The 17,984-nt window shown below is 40.9% G+C and overlaps 1 protein-coding gene across 5 annotated transcripts in view; it reads right to left on the bottom strand.

Annotated features, from left to right (window-relative positions):
• Window positions 1-17,984, bottom strand: part of SUCO (SUN domain containing ossification factor) — a 129,506-nt gene that overhangs the window by 47,493 nt on the left and 64,029 nt on the right. For all 5 annotated transcript variants that reach the window (XR_008844748.1, XM_056523261.1, XM_056523262.1 and 2 more), the window contains 5 exons: window positions 17,446-17,563; window positions 13,441-13,562; window positions 12,723-12,790; window positions 10,950-11,057; window positions 10,521-10,626 (listed from right to left, as the gene is read on the bottom strand). Coding sequence is in view for 4 of the 5 variants with exons in the window: in XM_056523261.1 (XP_056379236.1) it covers window positions 10,521-10,626; window positions 10,950-11,057; window positions 12,723-12,790; window positions 13,441-13,562; window positions 17,446-17,563 (522 nt within the window). In the remaining variant the exon portion in view is untranslated. The remainder of the gene's footprint in view (window positions 1-10,520; window positions 10,627-10,949; window positions 11,058-12,722; window positions 12,791-13,440; window positions 13,563-17,445; window positions 17,564-17,984) is intronic.

Raw genomic sequence — 17,984 nt, 5'->3', positions numbered from 1 at the left:
TATATGTGACCTCACTATATATAATCTACATATACTGCAGCAGCGCATCCATATATGTGACCTCACTATATAAAATCTACATATACTGCAGCAGTGTATCCATATATGTGACCTCACTATGTATAATCTACATATACTGCAGCAGCGCATCCATATATGTGACCTCACTATATATAATCTACATATACTGCAGCAGTGTATCCATATATGTGACCTCACTATGTATAATCTACATATACTGCAGCAGTGCATCCATATATGTGACCTCACTATATATAATCTACATATAATGCAGCAGTGCATCCATATATGTGACCTCACTATATATAATCTACATATACTGCAGCAGCACATCCATATATGTGACCTAACTATATATAATCTACATATACTGCAGCAGTGTATCCATATATGTGACCTCACTATATATAATCTACATATACTGCAGCAGTGTATCCATATATGTGACCTCACTATGTAAAATCTACATATACTGCAGCAGTGTATCCATATATGTGACCTCACTATATATAATCTACATATACTGCAGCAGTGTATCCATATATGTGACCTCACTATATATAATCTACGTATACTGCAGCAGTGTATCCATATATGTGACCTCACTATATATAATCTACATATACTGCAGCAGTGTATCCATATATGTGACCTCACTATATATAATCTACATATACTGCAGCAGTGTATCCATATATGTGACCTCACTATATATAATCTACATATACTGCAGCAGTGTATCCATATATGTGACCTCACTATATAAAATCTACATATACTGCAGCATTGTATCCATATATGTGACCTCACTATATATAATCTACATATACTGCAGCAGCGCATCCATATATGTGACCTCACTATATATAATCTACATATACTGCAGCAGCGCATCCATATATGTGACCTCACTATATATAATCTACATATACTGCAGCAGCGCATCCATATATGTGACCTCACTATATATAATCTACATATACTGCAGCAGCGTATCCATATATGTGACCTCACTATGTATAATCTACATATACTGCAGCAGCGCATCCATATATGTGACCTCACTATATATAATCTACATATACTGCAGCAGCGCATCCATATATGTGACCTCACTATATAAAATCTACATATACTGCAGCAGCGCATCCATATATGTGACCTCACTATATAAAATCTACATATACTGCAGCAGAGTATCCATATATGTCACCTCACTATGTATAATCTACATATACTGCAGCAGCGCATCCATATATGTGACCTCACTATATAAAATCTACATATACTGCAGCAGTGTATCCATATATGTGACCTCACTATATAAAATCTACATATACTGCAGCAGCGTATCCATATATGTGACCTCACTATGTATAATCTACATATACTGCAGCAGCGCTTTCATATGTGACCTCACTATATAAAATCTACATATACTGCAGCAGTGTATCCATATATGTAACCTCACTATATAAAATCTACATATACTGCAGCAGCGTATCCATATATGTGACCTCACTATGTATAATCTACATATACTGCAGCAGCGCATTCATATGTGACCTCACAATATAAAATCTACATATACTGCAGCAGTGTATCCATATATGTGACCTCACTATATATAATCTACATATACTGCAGCAGTGTATCCATATATGTAACCTCACTATATAAAATCTACATATACTGCAGCAGTGTATCCATATATGTGACCTCACTATATAAAATCTACATATACTGCAGCAGTGTATCCATATATGTGACCTCACTATGTATAATCTACATATACTGCAGCAGTGTATCCATATATGTGACCTCACTATGTATAATCTACATATACTGCAGCAGTGTATCCATATATGTGACCTCACTATATAAAATCTATGTATACTGCAGCAGTGTATCCATATATGTGACCTCACTATATATAATCTACATATACTGCAGCAGCGTATCCATATATGTGACCTCACTATATATAATCTACATATACTGCAGCAGCGTATCCATATATGTCACCTCACTATGTATAATCTACATATACTGCAGCAGCGCATCCATATATGTGACCTCACTATATAAAATCTACATATACTGCAGCAGTGTATCCATATATGTGACCTCACTATATAAAATCTACATATACTGCAGCAGCGTATCCATATATGTGACCTCACTATGTATAATCTACATATACTGCAGCAGCGCTTTCATATGTGACCTCACTATATAAAATCTACATATACTGCAGCAATGTATCCATATATGTGACCTCACTATATAAAATCTACATATACTGCAGCAGCGTATCCATATATGTGACCTCACTATGTATAATCTACATATACTGCAGCAGCGCATTCATATGTGACCTCACTATATAAAATCTACATATACTGCAGCAGTGTATCCATATATGTAACCTCACTATATATAATCTACATATACTGCAGCAGCGCATCCATATATGTGACCTAACTATATATAATCTACATATACTGCAGCAGTGTATCCATATATGTAACCTCACTATATAAAATCTACATATACTGCAGCAGTGTATCCATATATGTGACCTCACTATATAAAATCTACATATACTGCAGCAGTGTATCCATATATGTGACCTCACTATGTATAATCTACATATACTGCAGCAGTGTATCCATATATGTGACCTCACTATATATAATCTACATATACTGCAGCAGCGTATCCATATATGTGACCTCACTATATATAATCTACATATACTGCAGCAGTGTATCCATATATGTGACCTCACTATATATAATCTACATATACTGCAGCAGTGTATCCATATATGTGACCTCACTATATATAATCTATATATACTGCAGCAGTGTATCCATATATGTGACCTCACTATATAAAATCTACATATACTGCAGCAGTGTATCCATATATGTGACCTCACTATATATAATCTATATATACTGCAGCAGCGTATCCATATATGTGACCTCACTATATATAATCTACATATACTGCAGCAGTGTATCCATATATGTGACCTCACTATATATAATCTACATATACTGCAGCAGCGTATCCATATATGTGACCTCACTATATAAAATCTACATATACTGCAGCAGTGTATCCATATATGTGACCTCACTATGTATAATCTACCTATACTGCAGCAGTGTATCCATATATGTGACCTCACTATGTATAATCTACATATACTGCAGCAGTGTATCCATATATGTGACCTCACTATGTATAATCTACATATACTGCAGCAGTGTATCCATATATGTGACCTCACTATATATAATCTACATATACTGCAGCAGCGTATCCATATATGTGACCTCACTATATATAATCTACATATACTGCAGCAGTGCATCCATATATGTGACCTCACTATATATAATCTACATATACTGCAGCAGTGTATCCATATATGTGACCTCACTATATATAATCTACATATACTGCAGCAGCGCATCCATATATGTGACCTCACTATATATAATCTACATATACTGCAGCAGTGTATCCATATATGTGACCTCACTATGTATAATCTACATATACTGCAGCAGTGTATCCATATATGTGACCTCACTATATAAAATCTATGTATACTGCAGCAGTGTATCCATATATGTGACCTCACTATATAAAATCTACATATACTGCAGCAGCGTATCCATATATGTGACCTCACTATATATAATCTACATATACTGCAGCAGCGCATCCATATATGTGACCTCACTATATATAATCTACATATACTGCAGCAGTGTATCCATATATGTGACCTCACTATATATAATCTACATATACTGCAGCAGCGCATCCATATATGTGACCTCACTATATATAATCTACATATACTGCAGCAGTGTATCCATATATGTGACCTCACTATGTATAATCTACATATACTGCAGCAGTGTATCCATATATGTGACCACACTATATAAAATCTATGTATACTGCAGCAGTGCATCCATATATGTGACCTCACTATATAAAATCTACATATACTGCAGCAGTGTATCCATATATGTGACCTCACTATATAAAATCTACATATACTGCAGCAGTGTATCCATATATGTGACCTCACTATATAAAATCTACATATACTGCAGCAGCGTATCCATATATGTCACCTCACTATGTATAATCTACATATACTGCAGCAGTGTATCCATATATGTGACCTCACTATATAAAATCTACATATACTGCAGCAGTGTATCCATATATGTGACCTCACTATGTATAATCTACATATACTGCAGCAGTGTATCCATATATGTGACCTCACTATATATAATCTACATATACTGCAGCAGCGTATCCATATATGTGACCTCACTATATATAATCTACATATACTGCAGCAGTGTATCCATATATGTGACCTCTCTATATATAATCTACATATACTGCAGCAGCACATCCATATATGTGACCTCACTATATAAAATCTACATATACTGCAGCAGCGTATCCATATATGTGACCTCACTATATATAATCTACATATACTGCAGCAGCGTATCCATATATGTGACCTCACTATGTATAATCTACATATACTGCAGCAGCGCATCCATATATGTAACCTCACTATATAAAATCTACATATACTGCAGCAGCGTATCCATATATGTGACCTCACTATATATAATCTACATATACTGCAGCAGCGTATCCATATATGTGACCTCACTATGTATAATCTACATATACTGCAGCAGCGTATCCATATATGTGACCTCACTATATAAAATCTACATATACTGCAGCAATGTATCCATATGTGACCTCACTATATATAATCTACATATACTGCAGCAGCACATCCATATATGTGACCTCACTATATAAAATCTACATATACTGCAGCAGTGTATCCATATATGTGACCTCACTATATAAAATCTACATATACTGCAGCAGCGTATCCATATATGTGACCTCACTATGTATAATCTACATATACTGCAGCAGCGCATCCATATATGTGACCTCACTATATATAATCTACATATACTGCAGCAGTGTATCCATATATGTGACCTCACTATATATAATCTACATATACTGCAGCAGCGTATCCATATATGTGACCTCACTATATAAAATCTACATATACTGCAGCAGTGTATCCATATATGTGACCTCACTATGTATAATCTACCTATACTGCAGCAGTGTATCCATATATGTGACCTCACTATGTATAATCTACATATACTGCAGCAGTGTATCCATATATGTGACCTCACTATATATAATCTACATATACTGCAGCAGCGTATCCATATATGTGACCTCACTATATATAATCTACATATACTGCAGCAGTGCATCCATATATGTGACCTCACTATATATAATCTACATATACTGCAGCAGTGTATCCATATATGTGACCTCACTATATATAATCTACATATACTGCAGCAGCGCATCCATATATGTGACCTCACTATATATAATCTACATATACTGCAGCAGTGTATCCATATATGTGACCTCACTATATATAATCTACATATACTGCAGCAGCGTATCCATATATGTGACCTCACTATGTATAATCTACATATACTGCAGCAGTGTATCCATATATGTGACCTCACTATGTATAATCTACATATACTGCAGCAGCGTATCCATATATGTGACCTCACTATGTATAATCTACATATACTGCAGCAGTGTATCCATATATGTGACCTCACTATGTATAATCTACATATACTGCAGCAGTGTATCCATATATGTGACCTCACTATGTATAATCTACATATACTGCAGCAGCGTATCCATATATGTGACCTAACTATGTATAATCTACATATACTGCAGCAGTGTATCCATATATGTGACCTCACTATGTATAATCTACATATACTGCAGCAGCGTATCCATTAGGGATGTAAGAAAAAATCGATTCTCGCGATAATCGCGATTTTTCATTTGCCGATACAGAATCGATTCAAAATATTTTTGAATCGATTCTTTTAGGGATGTGGAATTTTTAATAAAACGCACTTTTCTTACCTGCCAACGAGCCCGCGGAGCTCCGGTACAGGTGTTCGGTCCCCGGGCTGTATTCTTCTTACTTCCTGTTAGTCCGGCACGTCACATGGAGCTTCAGCCTATCACCAGCCGCAGCGATGTCCCGCCTCCGCTGGTGATAGGCTGAAGCTCCATGTGACGTGCCGGACTAACAGGAAGTAAGAAGAATACAGCCCGGGGACCGAACACCTGTACCGGAGTGTACCGGAGCTCCGGGGGCTCGTTGGAAGGTAAGATAAAGTGTGTTTTATTTTATTTTGCAGCACCGGAGTACTAGATCGCCGCTGTCAAAGCTGACAGCGGCGTCTATTGGGATCTATGAATGCTCCCAGGTGGGCGATATATCGCGATGTATCGTCACCTAGACGGTATCGCGATATATCGCGATATATCGAATCGCCACACTGGTATCGCGATTCGAATCGAATCGCCAAATTCTTGGCGATTCACACCCCTAGTATCCATATATGTGACCTAACTATGTATAATCTACATATACTGCAGCAGTGTATCCATATATGTGACCTCACTATATAAAATCTATGTATACTGCAGCAGTGTATCCATATATGTGACCTCACTATATAAAATCTACATATACTGCAGCAGTGTATCCATATATGTGACCTCACTATATATAATCTACATATACTGCAGCAGTGTATCCATATATGTGACCTCACTATATATAATCTACATATACTGCAGCAGCGTATCCATATATGTGACCTCACTATATAAAATCTACATATACTGCAGCAGCGTATCCATATATGTGACCTCACTATATAAAATCTACATATACTGCAGCAGTGTATCCATATATGTGACCTCACTATGTATAATCTACATATACTGCAGCAGTGTATCCATATATGTGACCTCACTATATATAATCTACATATACTGCAGCAGCGTATCCATATATGTGACCTCACTATATATAATCTACATATACTGCAGCAGTGTATCCATATATGTGACCTCACTATATATAATCTACATATACTGCAGCAGCACATCCATATATGTGACCTCACTATATAAAATGTACATATACTGCAGCAGCGTATCCATATATGTGACCTCACTATATATAATCTACATATACTGCAGCAGCGTATCCATATATGTGACCTCACTATGTATAATCTACATATACTGCAGCAGCGCATCCATATATGTGACCTCACTATATAAAATCTACATATACTGCAGCAGTGTATCCATATATGTGACCTCACTATATAAAATCTACATATACTGCAGCAGCGTATCCATATATGTGACCTCACTATATATAATCTACATATACTGCAGCAGCGTATCCATATATGTGACCTCACTATGTATAATCTACATATACTGCAGCAGCGTATCCATATATGTGACCTCACTATATATAATCTACATATACTGCAGCAGCACATCCATATATGTGACCTCACTATATAAAATCTACATATACTGCAGCAGCGTATCCATATATGTGACCTCACTGTATAATCTACATATACTGCAGCAGTGTATCCATATATGTGACCTCACTATATATAATCTACATATACTGCAGCAGTGTATCCATATATGTGACCTCACTATGTATAATCTACATATACTGCAGCGGTGCATCAATCTAGGAACAAAAGCAGCTCTGCAAATACCAGTTTGTGTGATCCAGACCTACTGTATGTGACGCCATGTTACAGGCTACGTACAAGCCCCGTGTATAGTCGCAGCCTACAGTCACTCTTCCATCGCTCCTCCTTTGGTTTTGAAGCAAGAGACAGACTAAAGGAAGTGACTGCAGCATCAGACTTCACGGAGCTTAAACATGGAGTCACATAGATGTGCATTGCATCTGTACAAAACGAACATACATGGTTTAATTATTTTTTTATTTTAATTTATTTATTTTTTTTAAAACAAAAAACAATCACGAGTGTTGCTTTATTAATTTTAGATGAGTTTGAGTAATAAAATGGTTGTAAGAGAGGACACAGAAGTTAAAAGGGGTACTCCACCCCTAGACATCTTATCCCCTTATCCAAAGGTTCGGGGATAATTTGTTTGATCGCGGGGGTCCTGCTGCTGGGGCCCCCAGTGATCTCTCCTGCAGCACCCTCAGTCATCTTGTGCATGGAGCTTCACTTCGTGCCTGATGACGGGCGATACGGGGGCCGAAGGATGGTGACGTCACGGCCCCGCCCTCTCATGATGTCACACCTCGCCCCCTCAATGCAAGTCTATGGGAGGGGACGTGACGGCTGCCACACCCCCTCCCACAGACTTACAATAAGGGGGCGAGGCGTGACATCACAAGGGGGGAGGCCGTGACGTCACGATCCTTCGGCCCCCGTATCGCCGTCATCAGGCACGAAGTGAAGCTCCATGCACAAGAGTACAGAGGGTGCTGCAGGAGAGATCACTGGGGGGCCCCAGCAGCAGGACCCCCACGATCAGACATCTTATCCCCTTTAAAAGGTGTTTTCAGGGACTGTTATATGGACAGCCTTTCCTCAAGATAGACTCCCAATATTTAAAGGAAAACTGTCAGATATTTTCTCCCGCACTATCCATAGTACTGGTGGATAGTGCAGGAGACACTGATTAAAACGAGCCCTACCTCACCCGGATCCGCCCAGCCGTTCGCCCGCAATTGTATTTTTATTCTATGTGTTTATCTTGCTGTAACTGGCACGGGCGGTGCTTCTGCAGGTTAACTGGCACTGAAATCAGCGCCGCTTATAAATGTTCATCCCCCCTCCCTCCAGTTAGGAGCGGCGAAGAGAGGGAGAGCTGGAGGGAGGGGGTATGAATATTTATAAGCGGCGCTGTCGTCAGTGCCAGTTAGCTGCAGAAGCCCCGCCCGTGCCAGTTACAGCAAGATAAACACACAGAATAAAACTACAATTGCGGGCGAACGGCCGGGCGGATCCGGGTGAGGTAGGGCTCGTTTTAGTCAGCGTCTCCAGCACTATCCACCAGTACTATGGATAGTGCGGGAGAAAATATCGGACAGTTTTGCTTTAAGCAGTGTGGTCTGACTCCCTGCACCCGAATGAAGGGGTCTCAGGACTGGCAAATCAGCTCGAATACTGATGGCCCGCCCTAAGATTAGGTAATCTTAAAATCCTGAAAAAAAAAAAAAATAAATAAACTCCTTTAAAAGCGAAATATTCAGGAAGTCAAAGTTTTATGTAGATTGTATCTGTGGAATGTTAAAGTTTATAACTTAGGATTTTCCAAACCAGGGTGCCTCCAGTTGTTAAAAAAAACTACAACTCCCAGTATGCCCAGACAGCTGAAGGCTGTGAACACGCACTAAACAATTGAATGGTGGCTTTTCAGAAAGAAACTGTCCCACTACTCCTTTAAGAAAATTTTAATAAATATAATAAATAAAAAAAATAATAAAAAAAAAATTTATCCACCTACAGGGTGTTACACATTGTGAAAATCAATCAACTGGAGGCAACAAACAAAGAGTTAACAACTAGAGATGAGGGAACTTACAGTAAATTCGATTAGTCACGAACTTCTCGGCTCGGCAGTTGATGACTTATCCTGCATAAATGAGTTCAGCTTTCAGGTGCTCCGGTGGGCTGGAAAAGGTGGATAGAGTCATAGGAAAGAGTCTCCTAGGACTGTATCCATCTTTTCCAGCCCACGGGAGCACCAGAAAGCTGAACTCATTTATGAAGAATAAGTCATCAACTGCCGAGCCGAGAAGTTCGTGACGAATCGAATTTACTGTAAGTTCGCTCATCTCTATTAACAACGTATATGATCTTATGATGACTGTGTGCAGAATTACACAATCAAACTTGCCAACTAGGAGTCTTTTGAAGACACTAGAACAGTGTTTCCCAACCAGAGTGTCTCCAGCTGTTTCAAAACTACAACTCTCAGCATGCCCGGACAGCCGTTGGCTGTCCGGGCATGCTGGAGGTTGTAGTTTTGCAACAGCTGTGTTGTGAAACACTGCTTTATTGCACACCCTCAAAAGTAGCAGGAGCATGGAAGACATTATAGAGAATGCTGGTAGTTGTAGTTTTGCAACAGCTGGAGGCACCCTGTTTGGGAAACACTGTACTAGAATAACCCTGTCCCTACTTTGCTCCTATCAGTCCAAGGCGATCTGGTCTATCATTTTCCTTTCTAATATTGTGTAACAGTGTTCTCCAAACCTCTGGCTGCTCGACTCTTGCCAAACTACAACTCCCAGCATGTCTGGACAGCCAATGGTTGCGCAGAAATGCTGAGAGATCTAGTACAGCCCCAGGTTGGAGAAAACCAATGTAGCATAAGAAGTATTCACTGTGTGTGTCACAATGTAAAGGTAGTTGGTAGAACGGAATCTTATGCAAAAACCTGACTAAACCTGAGCGACGAGATGAGGACCGCATTACCTTGACGTATTTTGCATACATCTGCTCATCCAAGGGAAAACTCTGGACTGTTCGCTCATCTCTTGCATGGAACGTTCCCAATTTTACCCACTTGTTGGTAGGATATCTAAAAAAAAATAAATAAATAAAAGACCGAAACAAAACATTTACGAAAAATGGTATTAAAATGTAAAAATTCCCACCCGATCCTGGCCTCTGGCTCCTCTCCCCACCCACATTTTTACAGTCTTAAGAAATGAAACAGGAACTAAAACTAACACCCTGTATGGTTATTTTATAACTTCCTATTAGAAATAAGAGGGTTCTACAGAAGCTGTAGGGACCAGATATCCCTTTACATATCTTCATAGTAACACTTTAATAAAGCCAGGTAATGCATAGAACACGGAATAGCACAAATGCATAATAAACACATAAAGAGCGCTGTACCGGTCACTTATGGAGACAAGGAAGTCCCTTGGAGTGGAGGAGAAGAGCTCATAGTTCGCAATGTCAAGCTGCTTAACCTGGATCGGCTCACAGAGTTCAATAACAAACCTGGAAAATATATTACGGTAAATAATATTATAATATAACAATATATTCTATTTACATCATTATACACATATACACATACACATTACACATTACACATTACACACACTGCTCAAAAACAATAAAGGGAACACAAACAACACAATGTAACTCCAAGTCACTGACCTTTCTGTGAAGTCCCACTGTCCACTCAGGAAGAACACTGATTGACAATCAATTTCACATGGGACAGACAACAGGTGGAAATTATAGGCATTTAGCAAGACACCCCCAATAAAGGAGTGGTTCTGCAGGTGGTGACCACAGACCACTTCTCATTTCCTATTGTTCCTGGCTGATGTTTTGGTCACTTTCGAATGCTGGCGGTGCTTTCACTCTAGTGGTAGCATGAGATGGAGTCTACAACCCACACAAGTGGCTCAGGTAGTGCAGCTCATCCAGGATGGCACATCAATGAGAGCTTTGGCAAGAAGGTTTGCTGTGTCTGTCAGCGTAGTGTCCAGAGCATGGAGGCGCTACCAGGAGACAGGCCAGTACATCAGGAGACGTGGAGGAGGCCAACAACCCAGCAGCAGGAACGCTACCTCCGCCTTTGTGTAAGAAGGAGCAGGAGGAGCACTGCAAGAGCCCTGCAAAATGACCTCCAGCAGGACACAAATGTGCATGTGTCCACTCAAACAGTCAGAAACAGACTCCATGAGGGTGGTAAGAGGGCCCGACGTCCACAGGTGGGGATTGTGCTTACAGCCCAAAACCGTGCAGGACGTTTGGCATTTGCCAGAGAACACAAAGATTGGCAAATTCGCCACTGGCGCCCTATGCTCTTCACAGATGTAAGCAAGTTCACACTGAACACTTGACAGATATGACAGAGTCTGGAGACGCCGTGGAGAATGTTCTGCTGCCTGCAACATCCTCCAGTATGACCAGTTTGGTGGTGGGTCAGTAATGGTGTGGGGTGAAATTTCTTTGGGGGGCCGCACAGCCCTCTATGTGCTTGCCAGAGGTAGCCTGACTGCCATTAGGTACCGAGATGAGATCCTCAGACCCCTTGTGAGACCATATGCTGGTGCGGTTGGCCCTGGGTTCCTCCTAATGCAAGACAATGCTAGACCTCATGTGGCTTGAGTGTGTCAGCAGTTCCTATAAGAGGAAGGCATTGATGCTATGGACTGGCCGCCCGTTCCCCTGAATCCGATTGAGCACATCTGGGACATCATGTCTCGCTCCATCCACCACAGACTGTCCAGGAGTTGGCGGATGCTTTAGTCCAGGTCTGGGAGGACATCCCTCAGGAGACCATCCTCTACCTCATCAGGAGCATGCCCAGGCGTTGTAGGGAGGTCATACGGGCACGTGGAGGCCACACACACTACTGAGCCTCATTGTGACTTGTTTTAAGGACATAATATAAAGTTGGATCAGCCTGTAGTGGGGTTTTCCACTGTGATTTTGAGTGTGACTCCATATCCAGACCTCCAGGGGTTGATACATTTGATTTCAGTTGATAATTTTTGTGTGATTTTGTTGTTTGCACATTCAACTATGTAAAGATGAAAGTATTTCATACGATTAGTTCATTCAGATCTAGGATGTGTTATCACAGTGTTACCTTTATTTTTTTGAGCAGTGTATTTCACTAACACATAACTATAGCACGATACTCACCAGATTTTTGTGCTACAAGGATTCAGCATGTAAAGATCCATGTTTTCAACAAGTATGGCGGATGTGCTCTACAACAGAAACCAAATGAACATAAATCAGATAAAATGTCTGGTATACAGGTGAAATGCCAATAGTTTGACATCTATGTGACCGTGTGATACTGGATTATCAGGTCCTGTCACTATGTAACATGGCCATAATGAATTCAACAAATTCAGAAAATAAATGATAAAAATTCAGGATCCTAGAACCAGACAATCCATTATCCCTGATTCAAATTATATGGACGCTGTCACTTTACCCCACCCCCCCCCCCCCCAAAAAAAAAAAAAAAAATTATATATTATATAATATATTAATATATAAAAATAATAAAATTATTAATAATATCAATAATAATAAAAACAATAACAAAAATAAATATAAATAATAATAATATAAATAATAATAAATATAAATAATAAATATATATTTATATATAAACATTTTGTCATGTTGTAGAGATAAGTCAAAAGTTTTAATCAGTTAGAGTTTTCAGACCCTGACTGATCACTAGAAAGTTAGCTTTTCTCTTGGCAAAACTACAACTCCCAGCATGCCCGGACAGCCGTTGACTGTCCGGGCATGCTGGGAGTTGTAGTTTTGCAACAGCTGGAGGCACCCTGGTTGGGAAACACTCAGAGAGAGTATCTGGGAGCATAGGGGACATTACACCTACCTTAGCCTCAGGATTAGCAGAGAGGATCTTGGCCCCACATTCTACAGAAGCATAATTGTTCCTATTTTTTTGGACTTTTACAGTATGCTGCACCCCATTGACTGAGGGATGCATGGACTGGCCTGCAAAGCAAAAAAAATAAAATAAAAATAAAACAAAAAAACTGAGAACCTATCAAAAACATCATCTTTATTAATAATTAAAGAGTATATCCAAAGATTAAAAGCTATCCCCCATCTATCCGACTGCTGGGACATCCACCCAGCATAAAGAACAGAGGTGATTGGGCGTGGTGGCACATGCTCCATTTATTGTCTATGGGTCTCAGCAATGTTCAGTGTGTCGATCGCAGTTGTTTTAAAAATGTCCAAAATGATTTCACAGCTGAGCATGTAATGATGACTGGGTCTGCGTTGGATCACAATTTTTGGTAGTAAAAAAAAAAAAAAAAAATCCCCCCCCCCCCCCCCCATACTAAGGCCCCAGTCACACTATAAATTCATCCGTTTTAAAGATCCATTTAATGTTCCGTTATGAAAACCTTTAAAGTGTACCCGTCAGATCCAACAAAAAAAAAAAAAAAACATGTTATTAAATATATCACTCAGTACCTAATCCTGACCATGTGCATCTAATTTGTGTTTAGCACCTTTATTTTTTTATTACACTTTTAATTTAGCTCACTAGTCTGAATTCCTCTGTAAGGGAGGGGGCGTGGCCTCACTGTGCAGGTCTCCGCCCCCTCCCTCAGTATGCTGTCTGCTCACATCTCCCATAGCATTAGCAAAACTACAACTCCCAGCTTGTCCTCACTGACAGTAGCGGGACACAAGATGACAGTGGGAGGATTTTTCCTCCAGTTCTGAGCCCTGCACTCACAGCTGTCAATCAAGGAAGTGTGCCCATGACATAGGTGATGACTCATGGACACAGCAGGACTGGTATGTGTCCAAGCAGGCAGGGGGGGGGGGGGGGGGGGGGGCAGTAGTTTGATTGGATTTTTCACTATGAAATACTGAAAATTTTCTAGTGAAACCAATTGCAAAACCTATTGGTTATAAATGCTTTACAACATATCAAAAGTTTTTGTATCCGACAGCGCCCATTTAAGATCGTCCGTTAAACGGCAGTTACAAAATCCCATTATAGCCTATGGGATTTTTACATTATCTGTTTTTTAACCCGTCGTAGCCCGTTATTAATAACTGACGTTATTTTGTGGTGGGAGAAAGTAACGGGAGATATAGTGCATGCACCATTTCTTCCGTTCTTTCTCCAGTCACAAAACAACATCCATTATTAACGGGCTATGACTGGTTAGAAAAACGGATAATGTAAAAATCCCATAGAGGTGATAAGATGTTTTCCGGCTGAGTTCCACTTTAAGCCTAAAGCTAACCTGAGAATCGGGCTACGGTTCAATTGCGTGTTCATGTCTCAATGTAAAAATAGCTCTAAATCTGCTGTGCGAATTCTGATCACTGCTGTGAGTACGAATGCAAATTAAAAATAAAATTAAAAATAAAATAAAAAGGAGGAAATGGAACTGCTTTCAAAAAGACTAAAAAGCATCTGGCCAGGCAAAAAAGGTTAGTGGTTAGGTCCCGCATCACATGAGAAACCTTGGCGTGGTATGCGGGCTCAGGTATGTCCTTCATATAAGGATACACTGGCTAATGTCTCATTTTTACATCAGTTTTGAGGATTAGCTAATATCATTGTATATGTTTACCACAGGATTGAAACCCCACTTTTGTCCATAGGTGCGGGTCCTCTACCCCATGGTATGAGTGCACAATTGCACTTTGGGTTGAGCACCTGTTATCACCTTCAGACTACGTTGTTTTGTTTTTCTGTTTAAAGTCAGTCATGTTGTTTGCATCCATATACACGTTTATCAGGTGTCAGGATGTGATTGTGGTACTTGTGACCGTCTGCAGGCATTCTCCATTGTATGCAATTTTTGCTGGGGACATCGCCCTTAGCAACGGTTGACAAGTGCAGGGCCTCCACCCCAGCGAAGGTGCACAATTGCACTTGGGGTTGAGTTTCCTGCTATAGCCATGTCCATGCAAATATAAGCCGGCAAGCGTCTTTTAAGGCTTATACCAATGCACCCTTTTATCTTATTGGGTAGCGTTGGGGGTTTCACCTGTGAGGCCTGCTATATATATATAAACCAGCAAGGGTGGGGCTTGTAACCTGTCTCCCCCCTCCCACTGTATGTGTGCTGAGCTCACACTGGAGGTGACTGGGGAGCAGTCTGCAAGTTGGACCTTAGGCTGCTGTATATCTGGTTCCTGGTTCTATGCATCTGGCCAGGCAAAAAAGGTTAGTGGTTAGGTCCCGCATCACATGAGAAACCTTGGCGTGGTATGCGGGCTCAGGTAGGTCCTTCATATAAGGATACACTGGCTAATGTCTCATTTTTACATCAGTTTTGAGGATTAGCTAATATCATTGTATATGTTTACCACAGGATTGAAACCCCACTTTTGTCCATAGGTGCGGGTCCTCTACCCCATGGTATGAGTGCACAATTGCACATGGGGTTGAGCACCTGTTATCACCTTCAGACTACGTTGTTTTGTTTTTCTGTAAAAAGTAGTCTTCAAAAGAAACTCAACTTTTTCATGGAGATTTATACTGTGAAATGTTGGAATAAGTGAAACAAAAAGCGGACAATCCTATCCGTGAAAATGTCATTCTAAATAAATAGATTTAAGAATAAATAGATTTCATCCATCTTCCCATTCTGGGGCCGCGCTCCTCATCTGTTCCCCAAATGCCGGTGCTGGAGATTAAACTAAATTATACAAAAGATGGAGCTGGGACGGACACTGATCCTCCGGCTGCCTGTGGCCTTTGCAGTCTCTCATATGGATAAAGTCTATTAGGAAAATGGAGCCGGAAAAAAATACCGTCTGGTTCTGTTGTGTTAAGACAAGATTATTTTTTTTCTGACATTTAACAGATAATGTACCTGTCCAAGTAAATAAAATATTTTTACTAGCTGTTTTGGTGCCATAAAAAATAAACAAACAATAAAATTTGAAAATAAATTACCGTAATAAAAATGTATGTACAGTGACCCCCCGACCTACCATGGTCCCGACATACGATGGCATCTCAGAGGCAGCATCAACATACGATGCTTTTGTATGTCGGGGCCATCGCATAAACGGCTATCCTGCAGCGCAGACTGCTTCAGCTACCACCGGATAGCCGTTTACGGTGCCCCGTGTGGTCCGCTGACGATCACTTACCTGTCCTCGGGGCTCCGGCGCGTCCTCTTCGGGATCCCCTGCATCGTCGGCGCTCTCCATCGTCGTCATCACGTCGCTGCGCACGCCGTCCCGTCATCCAATAGGAGCGGCGTGCGTAGCGACGTGACGGCGGCGACGGAGAGCGAGGATGGCGGGGAAGCAGAGGCCTTGCGGAGCGTCGGGGACACCACAGGGACGCGGCGACAGAGATGGACGGCGACATTCAGGGCAGCGGTGACGAGCGGTGACGGTCTGGAGCGGCGGGGACACGCAAGTATAACCGCCAATACCAGTGGTCTTCAACCTGCGGACCTCCAGATGTTGCAAAACTACAACTCCCAGGATGCCCGGACAGCCGTTGGCTGTCCGGGCATGATGGGTGTTGTAGTTGTGCAACATCTGGAGGTCCACAGGTTGTAGACCACTTTACATTGCACGGATCCCTCAACATACGATGGTTTCAACAAACGATGGTCCATTTGGAACGGATTACCATCGTATGTTGAGGGACCACTGTATATATATTTCCAGAGCAGGAACACATCACCATAGCAAACCTCGGACAGAGGTGTCAGCAGAGAGCACTGTGGTCAGATTGGACCACCAACAGCTGTCTGGGCATGCTGGGAGTTGTAGTTTTGCAACATCTGGAGGTACGCAGGTTGGAGACCACTGGTCTACATGTTGCACAGAGCAGAGTTCACACAGTACAGTCCCCATGTCGGTGCTAATAACCTACTTTTCTCCTTCTCCACCTCCATGACCTGCTTCTTCCACTCATCGAAGGTTGGAATGTCATCCTCTGTGTTCCCAGGAACCACTGGTTCTCCACCCGTGACCTCTTTGCCGTTTAGAATCTATAAGTGGCATAAAAATAAGAGCAATTAAAACACGGGCACTGACCTCTGATCAGACCAATTCTTTGCTAGGGAACCACAGATTAAAGGGGTACTCCATGCTTTCCATTCAGTAGATGGCCGTGCAGACTGCAATATTGTTCAGGCGACAGCTCTCTGCCCAAACCCCCACCTCATACACAGACGCTAAAACAGAGGGAGAATAAAGCCCCTGCCAGACTCCTGTTCCCCTCTAAAATGTTGGCATCGGCTTATCACCTGCTACTCTTTCCAGAGGGTATTTGAGCAAGTGGTCCAACCTTGTACCATAGTATTTACCACCTTTTTACATTGTGTTTGTCGTACTATGCCAGGTTCTCTGAATTTGCCTTCTGTTCTCTCTGATCTAATGAGACTGTTTATGTACCCTGATGAACCCTTT

This window comes from Hyla sarda, chromosome 6, assembly GCF_029499605.1.
Source record: "Hyla sarda isolate aHylSar1 chromosome 6, aHylSar1.hap1, whole genome shotgun sequence".
NCBI classification, from domain to species: Eukaryota; Metazoa; Chordata; class Amphibia; order Anura; family Hylidae; genus Hyla; species Hyla sarda.
This window is presented reverse-complemented; position numbering and strand designations above follow the sequence as displayed.